General features: G+C 43.4%; 1 protein-coding gene across 4 annotated transcripts in view; it reads left to right on the top strand.

Moving 5' to 3' along the window:
• LOC112254497 (voltage-gated potassium channel subunit beta-2) overlaps positions 1 to 15,356 on the top strand; it is a 171,076-nt gene that overhangs the window by 61,238 nt on the left and 94,482 nt on the right. For 3 of the 4 annotated variants that reach the window (XR_006083731.1, XM_042324398.1, XM_042324399.1), the window contains exon 3: positions 2,352 to 2,393. The exons of the other annotated variant lie outside the window; for it this stretch is intronic. Coding sequence is in view for 2 of the 3 variants with exons in the window: in XM_042324398.1 (XP_042180332.1) it covers positions 2,352 to 2,393 (42 nt within the window). In the remaining variant the exon portion in view is untranslated. The remainder of the gene's footprint in view (positions 1 to 2,351; positions 2,394 to 15,356) is intronic. 4 annotated transcript variants of the gene reach the window in all.

Raw genomic sequence — 15,356 nt, 5'->3', positions numbered from 1 at the left:
AAGCTTATAATGGAAACACTTGAAGTGGAAACACTACTTTCTGTTCTCTCATTGGTTCAAGCACAGCCCCTTTCCTGCTGTCCCACATGCCACTAGCATGTGGCACCAGAAAACCATTTGTTTAGTATTACTTTCAGATATAATTGACAGTATTTTACCTTAAAAAAATGTGTGCCAATGTTAATTTTACACATTTTTACCCCTTTCTTGCTGGTATTCACCTTTCATACATCCCGCAGGGTTTTATACATCCCGCAGGGTTTTATACATCCCGCAGGGTTTTATACATCCCGCAGGGTTTTATACATCCCGCAGGGTTTCATTAGCCAATAATTGCCGGCTTTTGGCCAATGAAATAAATGAAAAGCCTATAAATTAAATTGTAGCCTGCCAAATTGTCCAGGGCTGCTGTTGAGGGCAAGAGGAACCTTGGCCTAGGTTATTATTCAATGCGGAGATGGAGACTATTTTTCATTGGCGTAAAATGAAAGTTAGAGAATATGCCTATAGTGAAAAGCCTACAAGGCAGGGCTCCAGACTGCGACCATTTAGTTGCATGTTGCCACCCTGTGACTTGGACTGCGAGTAATAAAAGGAATCGGTCACATAGGTGCGTGCTTCACATTCATTCACCTCATTCAAAACATCCTATTTTCTTTGGAGGCTAAAACCATGATTTGGTCAAACAGTAAGTTACATTATCCTCATGAGTCCTGTGATGAATGTTTCTGCCTGCCTGCCCATGTACCTGTTTCACTGGGGCCTCTGAAAGAAAAGTGTTCTGATTGTAAAATCACAGTTATCCTGATGTCACAGATGGAGAGAAGATGTTCTCAGCTTTCTGTAGGTGTACTTTTATTTCTCAACTATCAATTTTGAGATCAATAGCAACTATTTTACAAACTAGGTATTTGATATGGCTTTGAGATACTGACGCGCAAAATGACGTTGGCCATTGGGTTGCGTTGGCCTCATTGGGCGGTACACCACAACGGCAAAGTTGTTTTGGGCGGACGTTAAATGTACGTTAATACATGGCTACTAGCAGTGGGTATTATCTCTAAAGTTAGTGATCTAGCTAGTGTGTTTTGAGTTTCCACTTACTCAGGTATTGAATTAGCCCCAAATAACAATGATATGATGTTAGAGCACAAAGGTATGCAGACAAATTCATCTCTATTGAACAAAAACTTATTAGCCCTATTTTAACTGTAAAATATAACAACAATAAGAAATAGTTACACCCAAAATGCATGACAATCACTGGATTAGATTGCACATTTAAATCCATTGTAATAAATGGCCTGAATTGATGCGATAACGATAAATAGAACGACAAGTTTCTAACAATGTGCACCATTTTTCTTTCTGTTTTTGTTGTTGGTATAAGCGTTTATCCCGTTTGCACTACTGTTGCCAATGAAAATGAAAGCACACATTTACCGGTATTGATATTTTCATAAGCGAATTCATACTTTCTCATATTTTGGTTTCCATAGAAGCGACCCAGTCTTTCGTTCGATTAGTTGTATATTTTGCCTTCTCGCCAGTTTGCATTACTTACCGTAATGAACGATATCGAAACAAGGCCTGCGATAATTGATCGGTATGGTCAGTGTCCATAATTTTAGGTTTATCGCCCCAGCTCTACTGCATAGCAACCATTATTTGATTGCATAGCAACTATATTTTCCCCAGACTATTTCCACTGGTGGAAGGATAAAATCGTATGAATTTACTTATCAAAATTAAAAAAGTTTGAAAATATGTCACTCATTGTTTTAATTTGTTGGTAACCGGTTTATAAAAGCAATAATGCACCTGGGGGTTTGGTGTATGCTTTGTGTTGTTCCTATGAACAACTCTTAGCCATGGTATATTGGCCATATACCACATCCCCTCAGGCCTTATTGCTTAATTATAACACCGATCGCAAGGGAGAGAATTTTGATGCTTCAGAAATCTCTGCAATCTCTTTTCCCCGTCTATTTCAGTCTTTGCCCTTCCCTTCATTTAATATAAAATTGCTTGATATGCGTTCTGCACTCTATAGTATTTTTCCAAGGCAGCTGTGCTCTATGGGTTTCCTCAGAGGTCTCTGTGGTTTGCATGCATGACAGATTCACAGATGTACCTCAGATGTCTGAGTGTCAGTGAATGGTATTTGGGGTCCAGTTCGTTGCTTGCTACACTGAGCTTTCCTATTCCCTGTGAAATGAGGCTTTGTTCTCGCATGCAGCATGTCTTTTACTATGTTGTTCCCTTTACTCTCTCGTGGTTTACGGTCCCCTCCCTTCTGCTACATGTTCATCTAAGCTGTACTCTCTCTTCCTCTCTTCCGCTGACCTCAGCGCACGCTATGGGAGCCCTAAACGACAGCTCCAGTTCTACAGGTATCTCTCTCTCTCGTTCTTTCTCTCTTTCTCTCTGACTACTGTGGAACCTGGCACTGACTGCTTTCCTATACTTCTCTATGTCAATCTGTATCATCCTTAACTAGTCACTGTTCGCCCAGCTAGTAGCCTGATTTTATCTTTGCTGGACACCACATTGTGCTGTTCGCAATGTTGTTCAGTGGCCATATTTGTAGTCTACATTCCACTCAGCCCAAGACTTTCAAATAGGTATCAACGTTTTGCATCTAAAAGTGACCTAATACTTTGGTTTCTTGTAGTCTGTACTGTACTCCAGTAGTGAGCTATCAGGGTTGTATGTCCTGCTGTTTCAGAGGGGGATCATGTTTTATGGGCTGATCTGGTTATAATACCCCGGATACTGTGGATGCAGGCCAGGGTAATGAGCTCTCTATCAGATTTTGATCTCCAAAGCTTCCGTTTTGCACATTTCTGTCCTTTTATAAGTGTCCCGCTGCTGCCTTGACTCAAGAGGGGATCGAACTTCACACGCTCTCTGTCTGTGTCACACAGACTGGCTAGAAGTGTGATGGGACACTAAATGGGCATGGATGTTTTTTGTGTGTTGACCTTATGTAATCTGAGAGAACTTTTGATGCATATTTGAGTATGCTATAATGTTTGCCCATGTACGCATTCAGTTATATCACGTTTTTAACCCAGTTAGAATACCACATAGTTTTTGTGGTTTCATGTATGTTTTATGGGAGGCCTGGGAAATACCACACGGTTAATAATCTAATACACTCAGTCAGTTTATTAGGTACACCCATCTAGTACCGGGTCAGGTGTACCTAATAAATTGTATATGGCATTTTGAGGACACTTTTATCCAAATCGATTTACAGTCATGCATGAATGCATTTTACGTATGGTTGGCACCAGCGGGACTCAAACCCAAGAGCCTTGTCATTATAAGCGCCATGCACTACTGACTGAGACACATACTGTTGGACCACATAGTTTCTGCTTTGTTACACTGGTCAAGTAAGACAAGCCATCACCTCGGCACAATAACAGTTTGAGAACAGCATTGGGTGCATGTTGCCGTTCATGCTTCGTTATGTCTGGACAATAGATATCTCAGTCTGTGATGATGATGTAGTCTGGTAGTATTGTGGTCAAGAAGACACAAGATATGGCCGTTTAATGTTTACAATTTTATACAGCAAGAGGCTTTTAGTATTCCCATCTCTGAACCTCCGTAACCCTTTCACTATGTCCAGGGGAATTAGGATTTTCCTGTCCGTCGACCCCAAACCTCTCATGTACTCTGTCACTCTGGTATTGATCCAGAAGAATACGTATTGCAAATATCTCTTTAAAACCTCTTAGCGTCCCCTGAGACGTCTGCGTCCCACCCAGCCATCTGGAAATGCAAATGCGCTACGCCAAATGCTAATAGCACTCGTTAAAACTCAAACGTTCATTAAAACACACATGCAGGGTACTGAATTAAAGCTACACTCGTTGTGAATCTAGCCAATACGTCAGATTTTTAAAATGCTTTTCGGCGAAAGCATGAGAAGCTATTATCTGATAGCATGCAACACCCCGAAATACCTGAAGGCGACGTAAACAAAATAATTAGCGTAGCCGGCGCTACACAAATAGCAGAAATAAAATATTAAACATTCATTACCTTTGACGAGCTTCTTTGTTGGCACTCCTATATGACCCATAAACATCACTATTGGGTCTTTTTTTTAATTAAATTGGTCCATATATACCCTAAATATCGATCTATGAAAACTGTGTGATCCATAAAAAAACACCGTTTGAAAACGCTACGTCATTTTTTTAAATCCAAAAAGTCGACGATAAACTTTCACAAAACACTTCGAAATACTTTTGTAATCCAACTTTAGGTATTAGTAAACGTTAATAATCTATCAAATTGATCACGGGGCGATGTGTATTCAATAGCTCCACGTCTTCAAATCATGTTCGGAAAATCTCTCTTCCAAAACTTCCTGTCGGAGACCGGATGGAAAGGGGTCTCTCTCCTTCGTTTGACCAAGAAACAACGTCCAGGCAATTGACAAGACTGGTGACATCGTGTGGAAGCTGTAGGACTTGCAATCTAAGCCCCATTTAATTTGGTCTCCCATAGACAATACATGCAAGTGGCGCATTGATATTTATTTCAGTTTTCAGTGATCAGTTTTTCTTGCGCTTTTCGATGAAACACACGCTCTGTTATAGTCACAGCCGTGATTTAACCAGTTTTAGAAACGTGAGAGTGTTTTCTATCCACACATACTAATCATATGCATATACTATATTCCTGGCATGAGTAGCAGGACGCTGAAATGTTGTGCGATTTTTAACAGAATGTTTGAAAAAGTAGGGGGTAGGCTTAACAGGTTTTAACTTTGAGTTTGATACTCCATCAGCACATACTTCTGGGTTTGCTCAAGTTTCATTGTTTTACTCTCTCATACATCAAATGTGTGTGTAGTACTGTGTAGTGATCTTGATCTTACCCAGGTATCTTTTCGATTATGTATTTCTGACTGGGTGTTTTGGGTGGGCATTTGTGAATAACTTTTTTTTCCTGTGTTTGCCCAAACACTTGCTTGGAGACAGTAGATGGCACAATATTCTGTTACAGATCAGTTATAGCCTGACATGTAGCCTAGTCTACCAGAGGTATGATGACTGCTAGACATCCAGACCTCTCCTCATGGCTGACCCTCTGCAGCTGGTGTGTTTAAGGGCTACAGTACTTTGACCTGAATACACCAGGTCCTTCAGAGACAGATGAGGAAGAATAGAGCCAGAATAGATCCAATGTACTGTAGCTGAAGTTTTCAGTAAAATAGGCAGTAGAATCCTGTGGTGTCGACTGTACTTTTGTGTGTGTGTGTTTGTGTAAACCGTACACACACTCAGGCCTCACTATGTTCTGATGGCCTCTTAGTATTCCTTCCCGTGGAACAACAATCTGAGGCTTTTAGCACAATGATATTATTGATATTATTTGCTGCGGTTCGCAGAAACAAGCCGGGGCACTAAATGAAAAATGGATTTCCTCCATGAGATCTAACAGTGTGTGTGTGTGTGTGTGTGTGGTGGCGGGGGTGAATGAGGTGGGAGGGCACTTTCTCATCCACTAATTGTTTTAGACACTTCCTAGTAAGACAGTTTGGGTGGACCTGCTGCATTGATACAAGCAGTGTGTTTAGAAGAGCAGGCTGGCACCTACGACCCCTCATGAGCCGACCGCCTGGTCTGGAGCCTCTCGGTCTCTACGGGTGGTGGAGTCCACTGGACTGGGAGGACAGGGAAAGCTGGGGAACTGGAAGACACCTACGCCCTTGATGGCAAACATGGACAGATTTCAGGACTATTCATCCCTGATCATAGAATCAACCACATGGCTGTTTTGGGGTGATAGAGATGTTGTGAAGCAGTGAAGGCTCTAAGACTGTTAAGGGTGGTTTTAAGATGGTTTTGTGATGATTTGATCTAGGCCTTTCTCAGTTGAAGCTAGATTTCAAAGCTGAGCAGGACATTTAGATGAAGGCTGTGCTTTGTGTCAGGGTTAATACAGCAGCTGTCCTTCAGCAGACTGGGAGAGAAGCAAAGTGCTGTTCAAGTGTCTGCATCAGGGCCTCCTGAGTGGCACAGTGGTCTAAGGCACTGCTTCGCAGTGCTAGTTGTGCCACTAGAGATCCTGGTTCGAGTCCAGGCTCTGTCGCAGCCGACTGCGACCGGGAGACCCATGGGGCGGCGCACAATTGGCCAATCGCTGTCCGAGTTAGGGGAGGGTATGGCGGGCAGGGATGCTCTTGTCCCATCATGCACTAGCGACTCCTATGGTGGGCAGTGTACGCTGACATGGTTGCCAGGTGTACGGTGTTTCCTCCAACACATTGGTGCTTCTGGGTTAAGCAGGCATTGTGTCAAGAAGCAGTGCAGCTTGGCTGGGTTGTGTTTCAGAGGATGCATAGCTCTTGACCTTTGCCTCTCCCGAGTTCGTACGGGAGTTCGTACGGGAGTTGCAGTGATGGGACAAGACTGTAACTACCAATTGGACACCATGAAATTGGGGAGAAAAAAATGAATAAAATTGTATGTGTCAGTCAATAGACTTTTATGGGATCACAAACCGTTTGCCTTCGGACTTCCTTTGTAGACCTACAGGGTAACATTTCCTGTGTCTCAGGTGGTGCAGTGATGACAGGTTGACAAAACTTCCAGGCTGAAATGGCTAATTTGTCCAAAATTGACATTAGAAATATTACACAGTTGCACTTTGAAAGCTTCTTGTTTAGTGTTTGACCAGAGCGAGGATGTAAGTTTAAAATTGTAATTTGAAACGCTTTACGTGAGATGCTTTACTTGCACTTTTTGGTTGGCTATAGACTATGGACTTTAGACTATGGACCAATAGTTTAATGTTTCTTATTGTTCTGCATTTATTTAAATTGATGTGAAATATGTTGCTTGACTTATCAATTCATGTCTGACCTGGCCCCTGGTGCATGTCAATGTCTCCTCCTCGTCCTGCTGTCTCTTATGCAGATATGTGTCCTCTGGTCCTGCTCCCTAGTTAACCACAAGGTGGTCACCTGAATGCACCCGATCAGTTTTACCCTGCCATTGTGTGCCTGTCATGGGGGGCGGTGCCGTGACTCTGATTACACCATGCATGGCTGTGTGGTACTGCTGCCCCGAGCAGAGCAGGAGAGCTCTTTCTTATGGGAGAAGTCAGGTGCTATTTAAGGAGGTGGCCGTGTCCTGGTGGCTCCTAGCTCCGTCCCGGCCCCACTTTTCTTTTTCACTGAGCGGTGGGTTGCTGCGGTGACAGCAGGAGTAGGGGGATGTTTGCGGGAGGGATAACAGGAGGTCAGCCCCCTGGGGCGGCAGTGAGGCGTCAATCCATGTACACTCATTCCGAAAATCTACAGATCCCCAAACCCGCCGGGCAGGGTAGTGGGATACGGAAGAGCAGCAGCGGCGGCAGTGGCAAGATGCTGTCCATGTCGTACAGCGAGAGCATGCGGAGCGACATCAGCCACTACCACTCGGACCAGGGCCTGAACCTACCTCGGCCCACCGACCCAGGGGAGCTGAGGCGCCTCAGGGAGCAGAGGCATGCTGCTCAGGTCAAGAATATGGAGGACTTCCTTAAGATGAACGGCCTGGTCCTGGAGGAGTGTGTGTCCCACCAGACTGGCATGAAGTACAGGTAAGGACCAGGGCACACCTGGAGAGACCTGGGAGACTCCGACTGGTTGGGGCTGGGTAGCTGAAACCTAAATAGTGGCTGAGATTGGGCAGTTCAGACTGGTTTTGGGCTGAACAGGTAGCAGGGTGTATTAGCACGCAACAGAGTGTAGCAGGGTGTATGAACAGAGATGGGGGCAGGCATGGGGTGTGAGAAAGGTTCAGTGGAACACCTGAGGCTCAGGCAGAATGGAATTGTGTAGCCTACCTTGTCTCAGTGTGCTACAGTACTGTTTACGTTATAACTGTTCACTGAAAAAGGCAGGCAGCGTTTCTCAGCCAATCCAAGTTATGAATCAGCTGGCATAATTTGTATGGATATATACAAAGAAATGTCAATTGAAAAAAGGTCAAACAAAACCAAATGCAGCTAGTTTGCAGTCTTTCCAGCTTCAGTTTGAAGTTATTGTGTTAGCTGTGTTGTTGGCTAGCTCCTCTGAACAACAGTGTCCTGACGAGAGAGCACATTTTCTATGCCTGATGAAATCGTGCCTAATTAGCTCATTGTTATGGATGTATCCAAATAAATGTCACTAGAAAACAGCTTAAACAAATGCAAATGTGGCTACATTGCTGTTATTCTGGCTGCACTTTTTGACGTGACTGTAAGTTAGCTGTAGTTGGCAAGCTAGCAAGCAGGTGATAAGAACGTTGCCAGTCATTTAGAAACGGATGACTGGGTTGCGTTTCTGGCAACCGAACCGAACGAACGACTGACCAGTTGGCTTGGGTAGCATCTCTAGATTTGTGTCGGGACTATATCATGTGAAAAGATGGTATGAATAAATTCATCAAAATGGCATTTTTAAAGGAAATATGTCAATTATTATTTGAATATGTTGGTAACCCGTATAAAAGTGACAATGCCCTCAAAGCCGGTGTCTCGGGCCTAACAACACCCGTGCCAATATATCCTCCAAACACAGCCTTCTCGGGCATTCTCATTTAAGTATAGGTTAACTAATGTTGCATTAGTGATGTGTTGCTGTTTGCTACCGTCCTCAGTGCAGTGTTAGACTGTCCTCTGGACAGAATGCTACTCCATGGTACTGGCTCTCATTTTATCATCTAATCATCTAGGTCGCTAGCATATTTGCCCAACAAAATGGGAAGGACATACTGTTCCATAAGGATTTACCTGGCTCGTTAAATCTCACTCAACGTTTTCCCCCTTGATCAGGCTCTGCTGAGATCATCTCTCTCTCTCTCGCTCCTCTTCACCACTCTCTCTGTTAGACAAATGGTAGTCACATTACACTGTTCTGAGAAGATACCCTTACCATGTTATAACCTACAACCATACATACGTGTCTTACTCAGTCACACTTGCCCCAATACTAGACTCCGCAGAGTCTCCAACAACTGGATGTTCCGGTTTTCAGAGGAAATGGAAAGAGCGCCTGGGATGTGACTTCTCATTTTGGACGAAACTCCATATGAACTTCTCCTCCACATTTACTGGATTGGTTGAACATTGCAGAAGAGAACCTCCCCCGACAGTGGTTTTCCTTCTCGTCATGACCAGTATGTAGGGGATCTAGTTTCAGCCGTTTATTTTACGCTTGCTACATTACTCTAACCCTAACACTAACCTTGACCGTCACAAGAGTAGGCGATATGGTCCTGAGAAGCCTGGATGATGAATATTGAATGCATTGCATCTTGAGTCTCAGCACTGTCAGGTATAATAATGTGTGCAGGACGAAGCCATCTGACAGAAGTGTGGTCAACATCCACAAACAATGAGGAGAGGAGGCCTCTTCATCACTGCATTGCCACTAATGAGAAGACAAGGTCTGCAGAGCAGGGGTAGCCTACCTGCTGTTGTTTTGACCCAGTGCATGGATGGCTGTTTTGTCTGAAGACAGGTCTAGCAGCTGTTGTTTTGACGATGGGCAGGGATCTGTTTAGATTCAGTTGGTAGAGCATGGCATTTGCAACGCCTGGTTTGTGGGTTCTATTCCCAGGGCCACCCACACATAAACATGTAAGTCATTTTGGATAAAAGCATCTATTAAATGGTATATATATATATTATTACACAAGGAACTGCCAAAATAAAAGAAACACCAACACAAAGTGTCTTAATAGGGCATTGGGCCACCAGGAGCCAGAACGGTTTCCCTGCACCTTGGCATATATTTTGCAAGTGTATGGAACTCTATTGGAGGAATGCGACACTGTTCTTCCACATTTGGTGTTTTGTTGATGGTGGTGGAAAACGCTGTCTCAGGCGCCGCTCCAGAATCTCTAAGTGTTCAATTGGGTTCAAATCAAATCAAACTTTATTAGTCACATGTGCCAAATACAACATGTATTACTGTGAAATGCTCACTTACAAGCCCTTAACCAACAGTGCAGTTCAACAAAGAGTTAAGAAAATATTTACCAAATAAACTAAAGTAAAAAATAATAAAAAGTAACAAAATAAAATAACAATAAAGAGGCTATATACAGGGGGTACCGGTATGGAGTCAATGTGCGGGGGTACAGGTGGTCGAGATCATTTGTACATGTAGGTAGGGGTGAAGTGAGTATGCATAGATAATAAACCGTGTAGCAGCAGTGTACAATATACTGGGGGGGTTGTCAATGTAAAAAGTCAGGTGGCCATTTGATTAATTGTTCAGAAGCTGTTAAGGAGCATTTTGGTCCTAGACTTGGCGCCCCGGTACCGCTTGCCGTGCGTAGGCAAAGAAAACAGTCTATGACTTGGGTGACTGGTGTCTTTGACCATTTTTGGGGCTTTCCTCTGACACCGCCTATTATATAGGTCCTGGATGGCAGGAAGCTTGGCCCCAGTGATGTACTGGGCCGTACACACTACCTTCTGTAGACCAGGCGGTGATGCATCCTGTCAGGATGCTCTCGATGGTGCAGCTGTAGAACTTTTTGAGGATCTGTGGACCCATGCCAAATCTTTTCAGTCTCCTGAGGGGGAAAAGGTGTTGTCGTGCCCTCTTCACGAATGTCTTGGTGTGTTTGGACTAGAGGTCGACCAATTATGATTTTTCAACGACGATACCGATTATTGGAGGACCAAAAAAAGCCGATACCGATTAATAGGCCGATAAATTTTTTGCAAAAAAGATCTATTATTATTTATTGGTCATCATGAAAATTACAACAATACTGAATGAACACTTTTATTTTAACTTAATATAATACATCAATAAAATCAATTTAGCCTCAAATAAATAATGAAACATGTTCAATTTGGTTTAAATAATGCAAAAACAAAGTGTTGGAGAAGAAAGTAAAAGTGCAATATGTGCCATGTAAAAAAGCTACGTTTAAGTTCCTTTCCTTGCTCAGAACATAAAGCTGGTGGTTCCTTTTAACATAAGTCTTCAATATTCCATGGTAAGAAGTTTTAGGTTGTAGTTCTCTATACCATTTGTATTTATTTCATATACCTTTGACTATTGGATGTTCTTATAGGCACTTTAGTATTGCCAGTGTAACAGTATAGCTTCCGTCCCTCTCCTCGCACCTACCTGGGCTCGAACCAGGAACACATCGACAACAGCCACCCTCGAAGCATCGTTACCCATCGCTCCACAAAAGCTGCGGCCCTTGCAGAGCAAGGGGAACAACTAATTCACGGTCTCAGAGCGAGTGACATCGCCGACTGAAACGCTATTAGCGCGCAGCCCGCTAACGGTCTAGCCATTTCACATCGGTTACACCAGCTTGGAAAGTGCTGTTTGAATGAATGCTTACGAGCCTGCTGCTGCCTACCATCGCTCAGTCAGACTGCTCTATCAAATTTCAAATCATAGACTTAATTATAACATAATAACACACAGAAATACGAGCCTTAGGTCATTAATATGGTCAAATCCGAAAACAAATTTAGAAAACAAAACGTTTATTCTTTCAGTGAAATACGGAACCGTTCCGTATTTTATCTAATGGGTGGCATCCATAAGTCTAAATATTCCTGTTACATTGCACAACCTTCAATGTTATGTCATAATTACGTAAAGTTCTGGCAAATTAGTTCACAACGAACCAGGCGGCCCAAACTGTTGCATATACCCTGACTCTGCATGCAATGAACGAAAGAGAATTGACACAATTTCCTTAGTTTAATATTGCCTGCTAACCTGGATTTCTTTTAACTAAATATGCAGGTTTCAAAAAATCTACTTCTGTGTATTGATTTTAAGAAAGGCATTGATGTTTATGGTTGTGCTTTTTTCGCAAATGCGCTTTTGTTGAATCATCCCCAGTTTGGCGAAGTTGGCTGTCTTTGTTAGGAAGATATAGTCTTCACACAGTTCGCGACGAGCCAGGCGGCCCAAACTGCTGCATATACCCTGACTCTGTTGCATAGAACGCAAGAGAAGTGACACAATTTCTCTAGTTAAAATAAATTAATTTTAGCAGGCAATATTACCTAAATATGCAGGTTTAAAAATAACCACTTGTGTATTGATTTTAAGAAAGGCGTTGATTTTTATGGTTAGGTACACATTGGTGCATGATAGTTTGTTGCTGATGTTGACACCAAGGAACTTGAAACTCTCGACCTGCTCCACTACAGCCCTGTTGATGAGCATGTGGACGTGCTCGGGTCCTCCTTTTCCTTTAGTCCACGATCACCTCCTTTGTCTTGCTCACATTGAGGCAGAGGTTGTTGTCCTGGCACCACATTGCCAGGTCTCCGACCTCCTCCCTATAGGCTGTCTCATCGTTGTCGTGATAAGGCCTACCACCGTTGTGTCGTCAGCAAACTTAATAATGGTGTTGGAGTTGTGTTTGGCCACACAGTCATGGGTGAACAAGGAGTACAGGAGGGGACTAAGCACACACCACTGAGGGGCCCCAGTGTTGAGGATCAGCGTGGTAGACGTGTTGTTGCCTACCCTTACCACCTGGGGGCAGCCGTCACGAAGTCCAGGATCCAAATGCAGAGAAAGGTGTTTAGTCCCAGGGTCCTGAGTTTTGTGGGCACTATGGTGTTGAACGCTGAGCTGTAGTCAATGAACAGCATTCTCCTATACGTTTTCCTTTTGTCCAGGTGGGAAAGGGCAGTGTGGAATGCGATTGAGATTGCGTCATCTGCATCTGTTGGGGCAGTTTGTGAATTGCAGTGGGTCTAGGGTATCTGGGAGGATGCTGTTGATGTGAGCCATGACTAGCTTTTCAAAGCACTTCATGGCTACTGGCGTGAGTGCTACGGGGCGGTAATCATTTAGGCAGGTTACCTTCGCTTCCTTGGGTACAGGGACTATGGTGGTCTGCTTGTAACATGTAGGTATTACAGACTGGATCAGGGAGAGGTTGAAAATGTCAATGAAGACACTTGCCAGTTGGTCAGCGCATGTTTTGAATACACAACCTGGTAATCCATCTGTTTAAAAGTCTTGCTCACATCGGCTACTGAGAGCATTATCACACAGTCATCCAGAACAGCTGGTGCTCTCATGCATGCTTCAGTGTTGCTTGCCTCAAAGCGAGCATAAAAGGCATCTAGCTTGTCTGGTAGGCTTGCATCACTGGGCAACTCGTGTCTGGGTTTCCCTTTCAAATCAAATCAAATTTTTGTCACATACACATGGTTAGTAGATATTAATGCAAGTGTAGCGAAATGCTTGTGCTTCTAGTTCCAACCATGCAGTAATATCTAACAAGTAATATAACCTAACAATTTCACAACAACTACCTTATACACACAAGTGTAAAGGAATGAATACGAATATGTACATAAAAATATATAAATGAGTGATGGCCGAACGGTATAGGCAAGATGCAGTAGATGGTATAGAGTACAGTATATACATATGAGATGAGTAATGTAGGATATGAAAACATATAAAGCGGCATTGTTTAAAGTGGCTAGTGATACATTACATCAAGATGGCAAGATGCAGTAGATGGTATAGAGTACCGTATATACATATGAGATGAGTAATGTAGGGTATGAAAACATTATATGAAGTGGCATTGTTTAAAGTGGCTAGTGATACATTACATCAAGATGGCAAGATGCAGTAGATGGTATAGCATACAAGTATATACATATAAGATGAGTAATGCAGGGTATGTAAACATTATATAAAGTGGCTAGTGATGAATTGATTACATCAATTTTACCATTATTGAAGAGGCTGGAGTTGAATCAGTTTGTTGGCAGCAGCCACTCAATGTTAGTGATGGCTGTTTAACAGTCTGATGGCCTTGAGATAGAAGCCTTCTGGATGATAGCGGGGTGAACAGGCAGTGGCTCGGGTGGTTGTTGTCCTTGATGATATTTTTGGCCTTCCTGTGACATCGGGTGGTGTAGGTGTCCTGAAGGGCAGGTAGTTTGCCCCCGGTGATGCGTTGTGCAGACCGTACTATCCTCTGGAGAGCCTTCCGGTTATGGGCGGAGCAGCTGCTGTACCAGGCGGTGATACAGCCCGACAGGATGCTCTCGATTGTGCATCTGTAAAAGTTTGTGAGTGTTTTTGGTGACAAGCCGAATTTCTTCAGCCTCCTGAGGTTGAAGAGAAGCTGCTGCGCCTTCTTCACGATGCTGTCTGTGTGGGTGGACCAATTCAGTTTGTCCGTGATGTGTACGCCGAGGAACTTAAAACTCTCCACCCTCTCCACTACTGTCCTCCAATGTAGATAGGGGGCTGCTCTGTAATAGTTTTCAAGCCCTGCCACATCCAACGTGTGTCAGAGCCGGTGTATTGGAATTCAATCTTAATCCTGTATTGACGCTTTGCCTGTTTGATGGTTCTTATAATGGTCCGGATTAGTGTCCCGCTCCTTGAATGAGGCGGCTTTAGCATTTAGCTCGATGTGGATGTTGACCTGTAATCCATGGCTTCTGGTTGGGGTATCTACGTATGGTCATTGTGAGGACGACGTCTTCGATGCACTTATTGATAAAGCCGATGACTGATGTGGTATACTCTTCAATGCCATCGGAAGAACCCTGGAACATATTCCAGTCTGTGCTAGCAAAACAGTCCTGTAGCGTCCACGTCATCTGACCACTTCCGGAAGTCACTGGTCCTTCCTGCTTTAGTTTTTGCTTGTAAGCAGGAATCAGGAGTATAGAATGAGGGTGAGGGAGAGCTTTGTATTTGTTTCTGTGTGTGGAGTAAAGGTGGTCTATAGTCTTTTTTTCCTTTGTTTGCACATGCTGGTAGAAATGAGGTTTGCCTGCATTAAAATCCCCGGCCACTAGGAGTGCTGCTTCTGGATGAGCATTTTCTTGATTGCTTATGGTCTTACACAGCTGGTTGAGTGCGGTCTTAGTTCCAGCATCGGTTTGTGGTGGTAAATAGACAGCTACGAATTATATAGATGATAACTCTCTTGGTAGATAGTGTGGTCTACAGCTCATCATAAGGTACTCTACCTCAGGCGAGCAATACCTCGAAACTTCTTTAATATTTGACATTGCACACCAGATGTTATTGACAAATGGACACACACCCCCGCCCCTTGTCTTACTAGATGTAGCTTCTCTGTCCTGCCGGTGCATGGAAAATCCCGCAAGCTCTATATTATCCGTGTCGTCATTCAGCCAGCCACGACTTGGTGAAACATATGATATTAACTTTACAGTTTTTAATGTCCCGTTGGTAGGATAATCTTGATCGTAGATCATCCTTTTTATTTTCCAATGATTGCACGTTGGCCAATAGAACAGATGACAGGGGGGGTGAACTCACTTGCCTACGAATTCTCAGCAAATTTATTTAT

The sequence above is a fragment of the Oncorhynchus tshawytscha genome, linkage group LG07 (genome assembly GCF_018296145.1).
Source record: "Oncorhynchus tshawytscha isolate Ot180627B linkage group LG07, Otsh_v2.0, whole genome shotgun sequence".
NCBI lineage: Eukaryota > Metazoa > Chordata > Actinopteri > Salmoniformes > Salmonidae > Oncorhynchus > Oncorhynchus tshawytscha.
The sequence above is the reverse complement of the archived record's forward strand: the minus strand, read 5'-3'. Positions and strand labels throughout refer to the sequence as shown.